The following is a 19196-nucleotide window of genomic DNA, read 5'->3' on the forward strand; positions in this document are numbered from 1 at the left end:
AATACCTTTCAAGGCTGGAAACAAAAGGGACCCAAAATTCCTGGGCTTGGGTTTATAAAAGGTGGTATTCACAACGGTGATCTTACTTTTCAGTGGTCCAAAATGCTGTCAGTTCTGAGAACTGGCTATCTATTGGGGTGATCTCGAGCAGAGAAGAAACTCCCAGCAGCTTCTCTCAAAGGAACCACTTCCATGGGTGCTTCCCACTTTTTTCCTAAATGCCGAACTACCACAGTATTGAGAGAAATTGGCCAGGAGACAAGACTCCCATTTGATGCCTCAATTAGGATTCAGCTCTTGGGGTGGGGGGGCCCGAGGGGTTGCTTGCACCACGGCCGTTCCCACACTGGCAGCTCCAAGGAGGAGGCACAATTCAGCTTTACCACACATACTGCACAGCTGGGCCTTCTGTCCTTATGAGAGTAGCCAGGAGGCCTGTTGTTTTGGCTCGTTGTCTAGGGGGTGGTCAGTCCTTTCCAGTCCTTTTTAGGTCATGGTGATGCAGGAAGATGGTTTCTAAGCAGGCTTAGGTGGTGCAGGGAGATGATCTTTCATCATAGCTTGCTAGAATATGTTTCCTTGTCCTTTTATTCCTCTGTTAGCTCGTTGTTTTGGTGTCTTGCATGCCTTAGTTTGCATATTACTTGGTTGCACAGCTTCCTGGGAGTTTCTTTGTTCTAGTGTGTCACAGCATCCATGGGAGTTAGCTCCTTCTGTGGCATACCTTTCTAATGGGTTGCTTTTGTTAGTTTGATTTAGCCCCCATGGGAGCAGCTCTGTTACATAGTAGCAGGGAAATAAGGGAAAGGGTACAGGAATGTCTCATAAGAACCTTTAAAACACTTCAGAAACTGGTAAGTAATTAACATTACTAATAACCATCGGAATAAACAAGGGGTACAAGGTTTACAAATGGGATAAGAACATTAACTGTACATAACTAAACACAGTATTTTAACCGGGGTGGATTTCTTGAGAGATTTTATTCATGACAGTATTACAAAATGCTTGCTCTAACTCACCCTGTGTAGTTCACCATTTTACTGCACATATTTTTGGCAGGTAGCACATACAGCAGAATGAGTCTTTGCATATTTAAATGTGACATGACACCAGTGTCCTGTCGAGTGGGCAGGGCTGAAGGAAGCTGGTAAGAACACAAGGAACCTGTGTTGTCCTTGCTGTTAAGTGTTTGATACTCGCTGGTGCAAGTATCTGTCTGAAAAAAAAGAAAGGCAAATTGATATAGCTAGTTGGATTTACTGAAAGGCTTCACCTTTCTAAGTGATCCATCAGGTACTTTGTTGTTTCCTCCTCAGCAATCATACATACAGTCAGTCTGGAAAAGATCATATTAAGTTCTTTTTATCTAAAGCATATGATAAGTAGAATACACAGTGAGTCATTCTTCCATTTGTCTTGGTAGCTAGAGTGGAGTTGCCTATGAAATGTCACTATTTCAAATATGCTGGTTCAGTCTGAGGAGCTAGACACAGCGTATCACAGCACACTGAATGGCTCACAGCAAAATCCCAAAAATTTATGACTGAGGGCATTCATCTCATATCTTAAGATGACAATTTGGCAACCAGATACCATACAATCACTTTGGATTAGGAAAATTACTAACTCCTGTCCTTCCACAAGTAAAAATTATGCCAGTTAAAGTACTTTGGAGCATATAAAATTAATCTGCAATAAAATTTTTAAAAGTGGCTAGATATGGGGGGGTTGGGCTTGGGTTGGGGTCTTTTTTGGCTTTCAGTAAAGATAAAAGTAGGTTATATATCATAGTACAGTTTCTGGTTGCCTTTTTTTTCTCCTAGTACAATTCCATGGATGCACTAAGCTTGCAAAGGCTGCAGGCAGCAATCTCTTACTCTGGCTGCTGGCAAAAGGAGGGGAGAGCAGCAACAAATAGGCAGAGGCTACTTCATTCAACAGTAGCTCTGTTTTCAGGCTTATTTCAAGTTCTTGCAAAGCACAGAACTATGTTTCAGCAGAACTAAACTAAGGTGACCACTTCCTCTCTGGCAGTGGCACTTTGTGGGACTGAATTGTGAGCGGTGTCAGACAGCCCATGCAACTACAGATTGTGTGACCAGGTGCCTGCAAACTCTGCAGCTCACAGGAATAGCCAGTGCAGCCCAGGTGGGACCACCTCAGTCCAGAACTGCATTCAGTTACCTGCCATGAGCCTAAACTTGAAGACTCAGGGAACCAACCACCTTGTTGCACTGTTCACTTCTCATTTGGAGTCTCCCTTACCCTGAGGTCATGTTTATGACAATTCAACAAAGTAATTTGCTGATACTGTGTTGTATCCTAAAAACTGCTTTGAGTATTAACCTCTCTAACCTCTTTTCTGTTCCTAGCATGGCGGGTTTTTTTTGGTTTTCTTACACAATGAAAATGCACATACTAAAATAATTGCAATACTGTATAGGTAAAGTGTAATTTTACAACAGTATTTTCTATAGCTTTGAATGTTATGTAGAAAAGTAAGCAGTTACTGGTAATGCCAACTAAGAGCAAAGTGATACAAAAATAGATAGAAAAATTTGAAAGAAGGAAGAGATCTTGGTTCGTGGTGTCCATGTCCTTTTTGCACCAGATGTCAGTGTAGGAAGGGTGGAGTGGTTTGTCTGTCTGCTCATAGTAGCCCGTTAGTTTGTATTTTACACATTACTTTCCATAAGGCAATTGTATGTACTGCTGATTCATACTGTGTATTTACACAGGGTAATTTAATACTGAACTTGATAGCCTTGGTTTTGTGCTTTTGTTTGATAGATGTGTTTCATTTTCATTATGAAAATGGATTATCTTTTTATTTCAGAAGCATGCAAATACTTCTGCATTTTTATGAGCTCCTCTGTTTGAACAACTTAGTCAAATGTGTTTTCCTTACAAAATGTATTGCCACAGGCTAGAGGAACAGCTAGAAAGTGAAACTAAGCTTGCTGTGCTTAAGTAAAAAGCAGGGTGAGAATGTGGGGGCTGGAAAAGGGCTCAGGGCAAGGTTATGCCTTAGAAAACTATGCAGAGCATCCTCCTTGTATGAGTGTGCTACGTTTTGCCATTCTGAGATTGCCAGTTCTCCATCTGGCTGGTCTTTCAGGCCTGTTTTTTTGCATGTCTTTCAATAACAGTACCTATGCAAAGTGTTTTATAGCTCCATAAACTTGACTAGGAGAAGAGATGATAAATGCCTGGCAGTTTCTGTCTGACATAATTGAAGGAAAAACCCTCATTTCCAGCCTCAAATGAGTTCAGGTTATTTGCATACTCAAAGGTGGTATGATGAGTGATGATCACATATACTCATTTCTGACTGTTCTGTGTAAGACTCTGTCCTGATCATATTACCACACCAGCTGGTTTCCCACCTTTCTGGGTTGTGGTCTCTATCCAAACATTGGATGAAAAGGTAAAAGATGGATGTATTATTTCTTGAAAGGCAATGGTGGATAAGTTTTCTTTTGTGTGTTTCTGTAAGTTGATTCATTGGTGTTCCTCAGACAGAACAAATAGTTTGAGAAATTTGTTACATATTACCTCTTAGCTGTAGCAGTTGAGATGGATGTGACTTGAGATTCCAAGGTTCCTATGGCAATAATGAATTATATTGTTTACAGCTTTCTTTTATAGGGTTTTCAAAAAACCTCACATTCGATCTCAATTGGCAAAAATTTTGTCCCCACCCAGCTCACTGACCAATAGCTGCCTGTGTACATGCTTGTCAGGGATTGGTTGGCGTCGGTTGTTTGAATTTAAATCTCACAGCTCCTCAGTGCCTTCTTCACAAAGATGTTTACTTCTTTTCCTTTAATGGTATATACTGGTTGAGTTATGGTCAGGGTTACTTATGCCTATGAGGCTTCCAGGCCAGCTGTTAGCAGTCACAGTTCCCCCTTTTTGTTTTTTGAATACAAGGCAGTGTCTGTCATCTTCTGCAGGGCTCTTGCAGACAGGACGACAAACATGGCACAGTGTGTGAAACAATTACACACAAATTATAAGCCCAGTTCCACCCAACTCAACAAGCCTAACCCTACCAGCTGTTGGTCCACATACCATCAAAGTTTTTACAATTGTGTCCATGAGTTATCAAAAATTAGATTAATAACAGCACAATTTCACACGTATGCTGCACACTATTTACATCTGTGGCTGAATTATTCAAATCAAGGAAGTTTCATTTATCTTTTGTTACAAACAAGTCAACTCAAAAAACTATCAGAGATAACATTTTGCTGTCTTGTTTCATTAAAAGATGTACATCCTTCTGCTTAGTCATGTCTCTAAAATATCTGACTCTTGAGGTTAAGTGAAATTATAGGTAAATTGTTATTTCAAGGGTCCCATATTTCCATACAGCAGGTGCAAAAGGTTATTCTGGTTATTCTGTGACATCTGCTATGGGGCTGTCAGGGAAGCATTGTTGGTTGCAGTCCTAGACCAGAGTGCAGAGCAGGTCGTACACACCGAGCAGGTACCCATCGAATACCAGCATCTGTAGAAATACAGGCATACCCGCGCCCCCAAGTGACAAGATCCCGAGGGCCTTCCCATTTGTTAGTGGTGAGGTCTTGTACCATACCTTTGGGCAACTGGATGTCACTAGAGGGCTGTAAAGATAAAAAGTGATTTAAAATGACAGGATTTTGGGAATTTGTCAGTATTGTTTGATATTTTAAGGCATGGAGAGCTTTGGCCACCCTACTGTGTGGGGAGGTTTCACCACACTTAGCTTTTAGTTTTCCTAGTCAGCTGAAATGAGATTTGCATTTGTAACTTGCATAGCATTAAGTAGATTTATCTTTCAGAAAGGTAAGCTTTGAATATTGAGTTGCTGAAGCTTTACTGTTGAGGCCGTTAAAAGCAATCTGATGTCAGATTTAATCATGAGTCCACGTGAAAACTTCTTGTCTGGCACTCTTTTGGCAGCATGTTACATCATTCAAACTCCTGAAGGTGCTCAGAACATAAAACTGACGTGAAAATTGAAAATGATAATGTAATGATGTAATAATCAGGTATCCCCTGACCTACACCCTGTTCCATGTTTTCAAGGAGCAGGTAGTGTTTTACAGTTGTACAAATGGCATTGACAACCAACAGCTGACAAAGGTCTTATTACCAAGCCAGGAAAAGTTTGTGGTCTATTCAGATATGTTTCTAACTTAAGAGGGCCTAGAAGTTTCACTATTAAATGTTTTTCTTTTCTAGATTTTTTGTCAGTTTATCAACCTGCTTTCTAGAAACATTTGAATTGCAGTTATGTTCAAGGTAAAGTGATTTGTTTTTTGTGTCTGCTAGTGAGCAGCAAGATTGACAGTAACTAGAGTGGACACTCAAATAACCCTTTACTCAAAACTTCCACGAGGAATCTTTGTCCTCCCATCACTGTGAGGATCAATCTGATAGACTTGAAGTGGGGACTGTGTGTTTTTGAGTTGAATTATAAACATTTTCTTACAATGTTAGTTTTTTGAGTGTCATTGCATTTGTTAATAAGCTAAATTACTAATTGTTTTTTATTACTAAACATGAATTGTTGTTATACTCTGTGTCATGCTAAGGATTTTTCAGTCCCTTTTTCAGAACAAAATGTTCCTAAAAATAATTTAAAGAATGGTCAACAGTGTCAGTTTCCTCTTGAAACTTCCTTCAGAATTTGTCTGAGACCACTTTATAGTTTGTTTAGTCTAGCGCTGTACAGTTTTTCTTCTGCAGTTGCTACTATGAATGCTGCTTTATTCATATTCAAAGTTATCGAGTTAGCTAAATATATAAAAGTCATGTTATCAAAGCTCTGTGCTTTGCTGCAAATAGTCGCACACACTTTTTTGTCTTTCAGACTGTTAGGATCTGAACAAATTTCTTTCAGTAAGCTCTGTGGCTGTGCTAGCACCCAGCTGTCCTGTGCTAGTATGCTTTGCTGAGGGGTAGGATATGTACACAGATACGACCATAGTAATGTGGTTACTGAGCTGAGCCAGTTCCAGCTCAGGCCTGGAGCATGTGATCCTTTACCCTTCTGCTGCTTTGCAAAAGGTACTTGGATATTTTGGACTAAGAACATCAAATGCTGCTACGTTTGCAACTGTACACCTTAAACACTTTTGTGTCTGTAAATAAGAAGTGCAGTAAATGTGCCTGCACATTTATTGGGGGGGGGGGGTATGGTAAAGTTCAAAACTTTGGTGTTTTAAACTTTCAGAGGTATTTTTTTCCTGCGTATTTTTTTTAAGACATCTTGAAGAACTGTGTTAGTTTCTGCTGTGTTCTGTTTAGTATGAATTATTATATTCAGAGTACTTTTGAACAAAATATTGTTTTGAGCTGTTTAATCTAAAAACTTGAATGTACACTTTCCCTTGTAGGGGAAAATAGAATGGATTTTGTTTGGTCACCTCACTTCCTCTTTGAAGTGCAGGTAATAATCAAAGAACTGTTATGATACAATAAGGCAGTAAAATTACCTTCCTTGGCAGAAAATGCCAAATAATATTATTAACAGGAATGTATCCTAAAGGTATCTCGGTCTACCATAAAACACATGAAAGTAGCAGAAAGCAAGTTCGCTCATAAAAAGTTTGTGAATCAGTTCTGCAGTTGCAATATGTAGTAATGTCTTAGATAAGTTAAAACTTGGGAATTCTACATATGGATCCAGAGATGATGAATACTTACAAATGAATCTAGGTATGTTTAGCTAGAAAGTAATGGGATAGGTTCAACATGAACCAAGCAATAGCAATAGACTGTGCTAAAGTTTTGCATTAAGGCTACAAAAAAATTTAGTTCCTTAAACATATAAAAAACGTCATCACTCTTTCACTGGAAGATACTGTGAATCTGTTCAAAAGATTACACTGTGCTTGCTCCCAAAGCTCCTACTGTTTATTAACTCTCAAAGCATTTTTACTTTTACAATGAAAATAAAAAAGAGAGATAACTCAGGCTTGAAATCTCAGGGTCTACCATCTCAAATGACCATGGGTGGGAGCAGCTTTCTTAAATTGGTATTTTTTTAAGTGCACATCGGGTCATCTGTATATCAGAATGTCTGCAAGGAAAGAAATCCTTCAAAATGCAAATAAGAAAGCCTATTTTTCTTTTCTGGCTTAGTCAAAAAAAGGGAAGAATTTGCACTTGAATGTGAGCTCTTAGAGAAAAAGGAAGGTGTATTTTCTAGCTCAAGTACTGTTCTTGTTGGCTGTCCATATGAATTTTGAAAAATCCATACAAACCTTAGAAAAATCTCTCCCAGCCTACAGTATGGTTTTTGGTAGACCAAAGACTACTGGTGCACTACACAAGAAGGAACATTTGCTCTCCCTCTTCTTTTTTAAAGTATGTAATTGATTTCACTGCCTAAGTTACGACCCAAGTCTGAAAACATCCTAATGTGAATGATGAGAGATGACAGAGTTTCTGAAAAGCAAGGAAGGTAAATATAAAATTGAAGTCAGCATTTCTTGCAAAAATGAAAGCTGAAGAGCCAGTCAGGCCTCAGAAGGAATAGAGAATAATGTTTAGAACTGGGACAAGTTCTATCTACAAGTACATTTTCTGTGAGTCAAATTCTGAAAAAGACTCACCCAGAGAGATTATTTTCTCCATCTTTATTTGCAAAACAAAAAGCACCTGACACCCTAATTTCATTACATGGTCAAAGGCTCTTGTTGAAATGATCATTGGAAGCATAAGAGGGGGAGATGAGCACCCTAATTCTTAAACAATGAGTTTAAGTATTCTTAAACAAAGCATTTGTCAATGCTTACGTTTCTAGTACTGACTGTATCTGAAAATAGATAAAAAAGAACATCATGTGGCCCTAGCAATTAGAAGCAAAAAATTAGTTAGAAATTATGAATGTAACTTTTATCTGCAGTATCCCGTAATATGCCAGAAACAAAATTACATCTGGCTTTGAAGACTGTAAAACAATGTGATGCCCGAAAGATAGACTGGAAGTAAATCCTCATAGACTGGTGTCTATAGTGCTGGTATTTGTTTATTGCGGCGCTGGTGATGAGGGGGATTTCTCCTAACTCACCCACCTTTGTCAAGTGCTGTGGTATATTGATACAGTATGTGTTGCTTAGTGTTAGTATGTCACTGCAACATCTTCACAGACTTGCCAGGACTAATTTACATAGTATGATCTCATGCCTTAGAAATAGTTCTTTTGCACTGTGCTCATGCCTCCCCAGTTTGCGGGTTGTTGGTGTCATTAATGAAGGGTTCCGAGGTCTTCTTTGCATCTGAACTTTTCAACTTTATCTTCAGAACATACACAGTTATGGTGTTCTTTGGTCTGTCTGTTCCTAACCAGTCTAAATTCTTTATTTTGTGGCTAATTGTCTTTACATTTGCCAATTTCTCATTAATACTATACTTATCTATCTCTAAAGTGATCCATTTGGTGAGTTTTTTCTTCTTTTTTGTCTATTCAGCATTAATCAACTAGTTAACCATATACTAGCCATTACATTGTATTGAAAGTTATTTATATCAGGTTATGTAGGTATAAATGTTATGATTCAGATTATATAGATATAAAAAGCTATGATTTGGGTTATATTGATATCAGGGTATATAGACACATAAAAAGTCATGATTTAGGTTATATTGATATCAGGTTTTACAGATATATCAGGTTATATTGATATCTTAAAACTCAAGCTATATAAGGACCTTGTAACTCTGACCTAAGTTATATAGGTACCAACTGTACATCAGTTATTTACTTTTATTGTGCTCTGAAAATGCAGGGGACGATGTGGCAAATAGGGCTTTAAATTTGTAAGTGTCAAATTGATTTGATCTTCTACACTCTGTAATTCAGCAGTCTTAGGAGAGGCCTCTCTTTTTGTGAGCAGTTTGCTACTGAGAAAGAATCAGAAAGTAAAAGATGATGATAACTTAAATCTCACTAGCTGGATGATCAGAGCCATGCAAGTCACAACCTTTCCATTGCAAAATGGTTGTGTAGCTAAACACTATCCAGTCTGTCCATTGTGTATTTATTGTGCATGGGACGGAAGATTACCAGTTCTTATCTGGCTGTTTACAGAGTTTTGCTGAAGTCTTCTATGGCCACATGTCCTCTGAAATTTGTCCTTGTTCATACTGTTTGTCTCTTCGTGTCCTTGTTTAAAAAAGTTGGGGGAAAACAGTACGTTTATCTCTGCTGCTGGAACAAAACAGTAACATTTATCATAATGCCTGATGAGATAGGGGTGTATGTTCGGGGATCAGACTGAAATACTTCCTTATTAGTATAGAATATGTATTTTCTTTTTATTTTTTTCCCCTTTTGTTCAAGTATATTTGGTAGATGTTAGTAATAACAGTATATTTCAGTTGCACATTTTCTCCTTTTCCATCTTCTTCTGGAATACCCTGTGTCCAAGCTACCAGTTTTTAGCTTACTCATTAACTAAAATGCCAGTGAAGCAGAAAGATGCCTCTCACTTCCCTTACCACAAAAAAAGATACTGAAACAGCTGTGTTTGTCATCAGTCATAGTGAGTGCATTCACAGTGCAGTGTGTAACTCAGATTGACCTTGGTGATTTTCTGTCCTGCCCTTGTGAGTCCCAGCCTGGACTTTCACACACAGTTCTGGGGTGTCCAACATAAGAAGGATATGGAGATGTTGGAGCAAGTCTAGAGGAGGCCATGGAGTTGCTAAGAGGACTGGAGTACCCTTATGGAGACAGGGCAAGAGAATTTGGGCTGTTCACCTGGGAGAAGACTTCGTGGGGACCTCACAGCCCCTTCCAGTATCTGAAGGTGCCTTCAGAGGAGCCAGAGAGGGTCTCTTTGTGAGGAACTCTAGTGACAGGATAAGGGGGAAAGAGTGCAAACTGAAAGAGGGAAAATTAAGGTTAGGTAATAGGAAGAAATGCTTTATAGTGAGGGTGATGAGGCACTGGAACAGGGAGGCTGTGGATGCCCCATTCCTAGAGTTATTCAAGGTGAGGCTGGATAGGGCCCTGAGCAACCTGTTCAGGCAGAAGGTGTCCCTGCTTAGGGCAGGGAGATGGAACAAAATGAGCTTTGAGGTCCATTTCAACCCCTTAACATTCTATGATTCTGTAGTTCTGTGACTTGACAGGCTGTGCAGTCCAGGCTGTGACCAGAGCACAGTGCAGGCTGGGTACAGCCTGTGGGAGAAACAAGGCTGCAGTGAGAGAGTCTTAGGTACTCACAGGACAGGTACTGTATAGAATTTGAGACAAAGGAACAGGTGGGTCAGAGGAAGTACTTTCCCAATTCAGCATAGTCTCAATGGACATTTTTCAATTGTGGAATCTTGCCTTGGCCTTTAACATTTTCTGCCTTTGGGGCGTTGAAACAGCTCTTACCCTTTCACCAAATAGTTGCTTGCACTCATGTTACAAATTGGGAGAGAGTTTCACACCCAGCTCTTAGATAATTGAGAAATACTGTGTCAGTGTGGCTGGGCTGTCTTCCACTACAGTAAAGCAGAAATAGATGTTTGACACTTGCAAATTGATTTTTTTTTTTCCTGATTGACTTTTAAGTGCATATATGTTCTGAGGTAGTAAGCAGAAGCAATGAACATAAAGGACAACAATAATATTTTTCTTGAAAACCAAAATAAATCTTCCCTTTTTCTATTAGCTGAGTAAAATACTGTCTTAAGCAGCAGTATTTTTTAAGCAGCAGTAAGAGAAACATAGTTTCCTAATACTACCTGTGATTTTGCTCTTTCAAGTAGAATGTATATATTTAAACTTGTATCAGGATCCAATACAACTGATTTCCCTTCTCCCTGTTTGTTGGGGCATAGGTACCAGTATTTACACTGTATGCATAGTGAGAGCTCTCAGGCTTTGAGCTGCTATTGCATTGCCAGAGCACAGAAAATTACTTCTGAAAATTGGCTAGGTTTGGTTAGGCTTTCTCTGGATTTTCACTGCCCTTTGTGATGTACCAAAATTTACAAGAAGAAAATATGCCTGTGAGAAAGAAAGAAAAATGAGACCTCATGAACCTTTTCCTACCATGAGTAACCTGCATTAATATTTCTGGAGTTTGTTTTTGTAAAAACATTGACATGGTGTAAAAACGGAATAATTCCCTTCAGTTTCTTTTCCTTCAATCTTTCAAACCCCAACTAAGTTTTAATTAGCTACCAGATTCTTCTAACTCTTACTGCTATTTGATCACAGTTTTCTCAGCTATGGAAATGTTTTCTCATACTTGCGTGTGTTAGGTATAAATCTGGAAAATCAAAACTTGAGAGCCTGACAGTATGTACTCATTTGTTTATTGTGCTGCATCTTCCTTGCTATGTGGTATTTCTTAGTTTTTGTATCATGTCTTTTTGAAATTCCAGCCTGGTACTGTCATGTACTGGAACAAATTCAGGATGACTAAATACCAACTAAGTTGCCTTCAAAAACTGACTAGCTGAATACCCATATACTTACTCGGGTCAAATAATTTTTTTTTTTTTTTTTTTTTTTTACTGTATAAAACCACTTTTCCAGTTGCAAATCCTGAATGCTTACTGTGGTTTCCAAAATGTTTATATCTTCCTGGATGATGGAGAAATTCCAGAAATGGTTGTTACTTACTCATACTGGATTGTTTTGGAAGATTTCAGAACTTCCTGACTTGAGTCAGCCCTAAGCACTCATGCTAAAATCAGAATTGTTTCTCCATTTGAAGTTGGCAAGAGCTCCAAGAGCTCTGATGCAGAGGAACCAGACTTCCTCTGGTGTTGCTTTTAAACTAAAAACAATCTGCTTTGCAGAGTCCGGTTTTCTTCACCAACTAAAACACAGCCCTTTTTCTCTCTAATGTTATCTTTCTTACTAGTGACTTTCCTAACACAATGTTTGAAGCAGACAGAAAATGAAGTTGTGTTTTCTTCTAATCATGTTATTCCATAGTAAACTGGATTCATGGCAAGCTTTTAAACACCAGAGGAAGGATTATAAACAGTGTTGTTATACTTTCACTACTAAGCCTTTAGAGTGTTTTGGGCTTGGGCTTATTAAAGCCTTTCCTATTGAAATAATAATTTGCTGCTTTATTGAAGTTAAACTGCATAGGATAAAATTTCTAGCTACAGGTACTTCGTTAGAATTTAATTACACTTAAAAATTTTCATACTGTGTGTAAATGCTGAGTAAGTTGATTCTGTTCAGTTTGGAGAGACAAAAGCAGAGAAGATTAGGGCATTTCCTCCTCTGAGAAGTCACTTCCCGAGGCATAAAGCCTCTCTGTTCCCCATACACACTTCTGCTCTTACTTTTGCCCTTAGTCCCATAAGCTTTTGTTACTATTTAAAAGGGCTTTTTTTTCTATATTAAAAAACATAATTGCTAGTTGTTTCTTAGATTTGAGTTAAATTAGGAAGAGAGTAATGTCTCTCCTGTTCCAGAATGTGTGCTTTGATTTCAGATTCTGTTCTGTGACCCTGCCTACAGGACAGGAGTACAGTGTTTCATATTATCTGTCTGAACTTTTAATTAAGGATATAAAAGTCAGATTATACTTAGAGAACATCTCTTCTGTCTCTAGCAGCCCATAAAGTACAGTGTCAGTCAGGATTAAACTTGGACTATAGCATTTTTGCTAACACCTAGCATATAAAAGCCGTAAGTGAAACATTACCTCATGAGGAGGTTTCCAGCATAAACGCTGCAACATGTCATTGCAAAGACCACTTCAAAATTGATACAAGCTGCTTTACCTGAGGAAAATCCTTTGGAAATGCTGAAAAACAGCTATCTAGGAGAGGAACAACATCTGTTTTGTTTTGGTTTTTTGATTTTTTCTTGTAGTCACACCTAACGCACACTACTCTTTCTGAGCACATGCATTTCCTGCCTCAAGAATTGGAGGCTCTGCTGTTTCCAGAATAGCTAGCTAAGCATCTAAAGAGGATCATTCTGTTCAACAGTCAAAAGAAATAATAAATAAGCTTTGTAAACCAATAAAAAACATTACCTATTCTAAGTATTCCAGTGTCAAATAACAGTTTTATCTTGTTATTGTGAAATTTGTCATGAGTGCTAAATTTATTTGTAAGGAATGAGGGAGTTTATGAAGAACATAATTTATACTTTAGTAATATGTAGTTGTCTTACCTTGAAGTGTCCTTGATGGTATATTGATGTGAGCATTGCATCTCATCCTTTCTGTTAACGTCTAATTAAGTGGGAGATTGAAGGTATAAGCTGTAATTTGAATAGCTAAATTTGGTTTTTAACTGAATTCTGGTGTGGAGGTACCTTTGCCTGTTGTTATAATTGTTAGGTTTCCAGTCTGTTATATACAGTATATTTAAGAGAAAATAAATATTTATTTAGCATGAGTTTGGGATGATCCTGCAATGGATTAAAAACTTATACAGCCACATGCAAATGCCAGTTACTCTAAAGACATTCTAGCACCTCTTCTTTATATTTCAAGGGAAAATCTTTGTAGGAGAATTTTGCAAAGGATTTTTAATTCAGTTTCAGTTTATAAAAGGGATCAAAATCTTAGACTTACAGGAAGGACTTTTAAAATATAACAGGGTTAAACATCAGTTAAAGCTTTCTGCAGTAGACTTTTTGGAGCCTTATCTCTACAGTTACACACAGCTGTCTTTTATTGCGCTGGTCATGGAACCAATGAGGCCTCACTGTCTCTATAAAAATGCAGAACATTGGTGTGGAAACTCTTCTCTTACATCAATACCCCAAATCCACTTCATGTTCTCTTGGGCAATATGTGCCATGGGTAGTCCTGAGTTCATGTTTCGACTGACACTTACCTATCAAGAGTGACAAAGGTCTTCCTGTTCTGCCTTAAGTCAGAAGAATGGACAATATGGAATATCACACTCTCTTCTTTGTCTTTCTGGGTTTCATCGGTAATTAAATTGCATTGAAGCTTCTGTTCATAATTTCATTCAGAACATGTTTAAATATGAAAGGGAGGAAGTAATGTCACATAAAATTTAAGCTCCTTTTTGGCAGCTTCATCTCTTGTCCTTCCAATGTAGTTTGGAACCTTAATATTTTCCAGTACTGTAATTGCTCTCCCTTGTATGAGCTGTGTTGCACCTCTGTCTAAATTCATAGCCTGTGCTTCTTAGGAGCAGTAAGGTGGAAGTTCTAAAGATTCCTCCTTTCTGCAAGGTAAAAAACATCCTAAATTCTAATATGCCCTTTTTTTCTGTTTCACTGTAGATCTAATCAACAGTGAAAAAACCTCAGTCATCACTGTGAGATCCCTTGTAAGTACACGTGTGTGTGTGTGTGTGTGTGTGTGTGTGTGTGTGTGTGAGAGAGAGAGAGAGAGAGAGAGAGAGAGAGAGGGGTTTTGCATGAGCATGTTCAAAGGAAAAAGCAATGGTTGTCTTTTTGGGACTCACTAAGTTTTCCCAACTGATGTCTTTTAAAGAATAACAACTTATTTTTGTCAGGATAGAAATGTGATTCTCTTTTAAATTACTACAAATATGTACAAATTAGCTAAGTTTTCTCTTTTTATAAACACTTTTTAAAGTATTTCAAATTAACTTGAAAATCCAAAATGAAAGAAATGCAACCTTCCTCCCCTCCCTTCCTAAGTTAGCCAGTTCTTGATTATTAGCCAGTAGTGTTTCAGAGTAAGACCACTTCTGAACAAGCTCCTACGCAGCCTAAAGAAAAGCTGTGGTACTGTCTCATTGCATTAAATAGGTTGTAGTACTCTCACAACTCTGCTTTTTATCCAAGTCAGTGTACCTGGTCATTTGTTCATTGTTGGAAGGTGAGGAGCAGCTGGAGTTCCCTTGGAGTTTATTTTAACTTGTAGCATTATGTGTAACCATGGGTGTGTCCTGACATTTCCTTACTATGTCTTAGAGCTGTGGCTGGCTTGTCTTTGAAATACAAGCTCAACTACTGTTTTTGGAGCACTGAATTAACTGGAATGAAAATATCATACAAGATTTGTGTTATAAACCAATAATACTTCATTTTAGAGAACTGGAGCTTTGGGAACTAAACTGATCTCTTTTCTGCTGTTGATGGTAAGGTTCACCAGAGCAGAATAAACATGTATGCTTTGAAAATAATATAACATTCATTTTTTATAAAAATAAATAGGCAGAATACTTTCATCCATACAGAATACTTTTATCCATACAAGTGTGAGCTTAGGTTAGTTTAGTTTAGTTTATTATGCTATCAGTCAATAGTAATTTTATTCTGTAATTGTAATTACAAAATTAATGTGGTCATCATGTTGTTTTAATTATCTGCAGATCTCTCACTGAGGTCTTACATTACATTAAAGCTGTTAATATTGACTACAACACAACTGCTAATGTTGAAATTCTCATTAAATAACATCCCAACCTGTTAACTGACATCTGTCTGCTAAACTGCTAAACAAACAGTTGTTTTGTTTAACCTGAAATGAAAATTGTAGCCTCCCTCAGCACTTGAGGGTGGCAAATATATTATTAAAGGTGTATTTTGAGATGTGCCTATGTTCTTTTAATTCTTGATGGAGCCTGTAGAATTTCCCTATTCTCATCCATTCTGTTTATCAGATGGTGTCCATGACAGCCTGGGCTCTGATGGTGGATGTTAGTGTCACTGGCTGCCCTGCCTGTCTGAAGTTCTGCCCTTGGTTCCTGCACCTATGCCTTCTATTTTACCCACTGTGGCAGCATGGGTGATGAGTTAGCAGGCTGTGTTTGCCTGCTAGGTGAAGATAACCACCCGTCTCTCACATACCAGTGCAGACTGGTCCCAGGCCAGTGGGCTGGCCATGACTGGGGTTTGCTGTGATGGTTTTGTTTTTCTCTGACTCACCATCCTTATTTAGCCTTACTTAGGCCCAGTTCTCCTTAATGGGGGAAGATTTCTGACATGCTGACAAAATCTTGCCAAATTGTACTTTATTTTAAATTGAGTTAAAATTGAGTTAAAATCAAATTTTATTCTGTTTTCCATACTTGGAATTTGAAATGCATGTATTGAAGTAGTTTTTGAAATTGGAAAAGCAAAGCTGCATAATCGTTTTCCAAGAGTCTGATATTCAGAGTTGAAAATAGAAGCTTAAAAATGCAGTTGCTGGAGCAAAGTTAATAAAGCAATTTTTGAATGTTATATAGTTTTTAGATTAAAGCATGTAGACTTTGAAGTCTATAGATACTATTTTTGAATATATCAAGATTCATTTTAATCTGAATAGAAATTGATAGAATATTCTGAAAAGCCATAAAACAATCTGCTGTACCTTTTCTTGGTGGCACAGATATTTAGTGGGAAAACAAGTGTTGACCTTTCCCATAATTACACAATTGTGTCATTACTCAAGTAGCTTAAACACAGTATTATGTTGTGAAGGAGACTTCATCACAACAGCCTTGAACTATTCAAACAGAAATAATGGGGAAAAGTCTGTGAAAAGTAAATATTTGTGGATGCAAGAAAAAACTGTGGAAAAGATTCATCCTCTTTCATCCCCAGAGCAGTTCACTGCTCTATAGTGCAGTGATGCTTTTGAAGTGAGGTGTTAGAAGGACAAAAACTAATTAACTGACTGTAATCTTACTAATTTAATTATTTTTCTTTCTTTTTCCTGCTGTCTGCTTGGCACTGGTTTTCTCTTGTAGGTGTCTACTGTTGGCTCTCAAAGGTTACTTAAATTTTGCAGCTGCTCTGAATCAGCACTACTTAAGCTTCACCTACTGTTGCTTCTCCCTACACCACTCTGCGCTGCTGCCTTACTCTTGCCTGCTTCAGAACTCCATACGAGTTTCTTTTTTAAATACCCACAATTAAATTTAGGCTAGAAATGTGTGCCATTCTCTTGCTGCCTGTGTACTTGTTAATCTGGTTGTACAGTATGCTGGTATTTATTCCCTGGTATTTTCTTACCAATGCCGAGAAGAAAAAGGCTATGGCAAAGCGGTTAAAAGCTAAACCCATCTCAGACAAGCCGGGGAGCCCCTACCGCTCTGTCACTCACCTGGATTCACTAGCAAACATAAACATCCCTGGAGCAGACACACTGGACAAGCTCTTTGACCATGCTTTAGCAAAGTTTGGGAAGAAGGACTGTCTTGGAACCAGGGAAATTCTGAGTGAAGAAAATGAAATGCAGCCAAATGGAAAAGTATTCAAAAAGGTAAAACATATAATTTTTTACTTAATTCTGACTTGGTTTTGAGATGCTTTGTATCTCTCCTCAACAATTTATGTCCTTTCAGATCTCTTCCTCAGTCATCATCTAATAATCCATTCATTTAACAGTACTTGAGGAATATCAGAATATACAGGATGCACTATTTATTCTACTTCAAGTAAAATGAAAGCAATTTCTTAATGAATGGCAGACTGTGTACTTATGGTGTTGTGCACCAACTGACATCAGCCAGTAGAGCTATACCAGAAGTTTTTTGTCATGAAAATTCATTGGTTTTTCCTCTTAAGTTAATTTTAGGAACTTACAGATGGTTATCCTATGAAGAGGTAAACGAGCAAATTACTTTCTTGGGGAATGGACTGACTGCCCTGGGACTAACCCCAAAAAGCACCGTTGTCATATTTTGTGAGACCCGCGCTGAGTGGATGATTGTAGCTCTCACCTGCTTCAAGTACAACTTCCCTCGTGAGTGCTCAACTTAGTTACTTCTAATGTATTTTAGAACCATTTCTCAGCACAGATCTGACTGTTTGGTATTTCAACTCTGACAGATTTATCATTGGAGATGCAAGAATTTCATAAACTTTCTCTGCTGATGGTTTGACTGTTAAAAATTTTCAGTCTATTCTATGCATTGTGGAGATGGCTAAAGTGAACTTGCTCATACTTATGAAACTGTATTATTTTTTATTTTATTGTAGTTATGTTCTAGATGCTAAAATGACAGAATAGTACACTTAATATTCAGGTTGTTTAAAATGTTCTGAAGATATCAGTAGTTGCATTTCTCTCCACAAAATGTGGGATGTTTTTATAGTATTTTCTGACTGTATCCTAAATAATACATCTAAAATATGAAATGATTATCAGAAGAGAAGAATGGTAAACAATATCATATGATAGTCTGTTGGTAGTCTATTTTGGTGACATTTGTAAGCTCCTCAAATTCAGTACAATTATCTATTTTTTGTTGTTTTTTTTTTTTTTTAAATTCAAGCTGTCTGAAAACTCTAGTGGGAGTTAATGCATGCATACTCCTTGGTGAGCTGCAGTGATTACTGAGTGCTCTAGTTCCCATTTTGTACACAACACACTGTGATCCACAGCCCATTTTTTTGCTTACACTGGGCTGTCTCTTTTTCTCCCAGCAGCAGTAGTAGCTGCTGTGTGACGAGCAGCTCATATAGCAGAGTGTGCGGAGAGGCAATTCAGGGGCAGTAGTGGAAGAGATGACCTTGCTACTGAAGGAAGAGACTATGGTTAATTTGGTCTGAATCCCTATACTTTGAAAGGCAATAAGAAATAGCTGTATAATATTACTCTTTTTCTTCTTCTGCATGAACCCTATCCCACAGCAGTGTTAAATTCCTTTAATGGTCTTTGGAGATTACACTTTGAGATATCAAATTATACTAAAGAAGGTTTTTTTCAGTAGAGAGAGATAAAGGGAGAGGTGAACTCCATTGTGCCTGGGAGGCACTTAATGACATTCCTGTAGCCCATCTGGGTTAAAAATAGTCTGGCAGCATGAAAAACAGTCTGATTCCTTAGTCTGATTCTCTGTCTTGCTGCCATCACTAATTCCATGGGAGCAAGGAAAGTAGCTGACACTGTGCAAAGAGCTGCCTGTAGCCATGCCCAGCTTTAAGCTGGTGGCCTGTAATGTCTGAGTGTCACCTCTCCCCCTGAGTTCTGGTTGCAGAGAGTTCAGGGGCAGAACACCTGCTCTTAGTCGCTTACTCTGGGATTGCTTTGTACATTATTTTTGGGTTCTGATGCATCTGTTTGTTCTGATAATTTCTTTTTTGCTATAGAAAAAGCAGAATTATTTCAGGAGGATGTAGATGATCGTTATAGGTTCCTTCTAACTGCCTGACCACTTCAGGGCTGACTAAAAAGTTACAGCTTAAAGCATTGTTCAAAGGCCTTCTAAACAGTGACAGTCTAGGGGCATCAACCATTTCTCTAGGAACCCTGTTCCAGTATTTGGCCATGCTCTTAGTAAAG

General features: G+C 38.1%; 1 protein-coding gene across 8 annotated transcripts in view; it reads left to right on the forward strand.

Annotated features, from left to right (window-relative positions):
• ACSL4 (acyl-CoA synthetase long chain family member 4) overlaps nt 1-19196 on the forward strand; it is a 43551-nt gene that overhangs the window by 10214 nt on the left and 14141 nt on the right. The window contains exons 1-4 of one of the 8 annotated variants that reach the window (XM_086850639.1): nt 5238-5292; nt 14234-14280; nt 16657-17171; nt 17477-17654. In XM_086850639.1, the coding sequence (XP_086706765.1) occupies nt 16839-17171; nt 17477-17654 (511 nt within the window). In that variant the 5' untranslated portion in view covers nt 5238-5292; nt 14234-14280; nt 16657-16838. Of the gene's footprint in view, nt 1-5237; nt 5293-14233; nt 14281-14893; nt 15061-16656; nt 17172-17476; nt 17655-19196 lie in introns of those variants that run through there. The other 7 variants (XM_086850641.1, XM_023926115.2, XM_023926116.2 and 4 more) reach the window with 7 other exon arrangements.

This window comes from Cyanistes caeruleus, chromosome 14, assembly GCF_971803275.1.
Source record: "Cyanistes caeruleus chromosome 14, bCyaCae1.hap1.1, whole genome shotgun sequence".
Lineage (NCBI taxonomy): Eukaryota > Metazoa > Chordata > Aves > Passeriformes > Paridae > Cyanistes > Cyanistes caeruleus.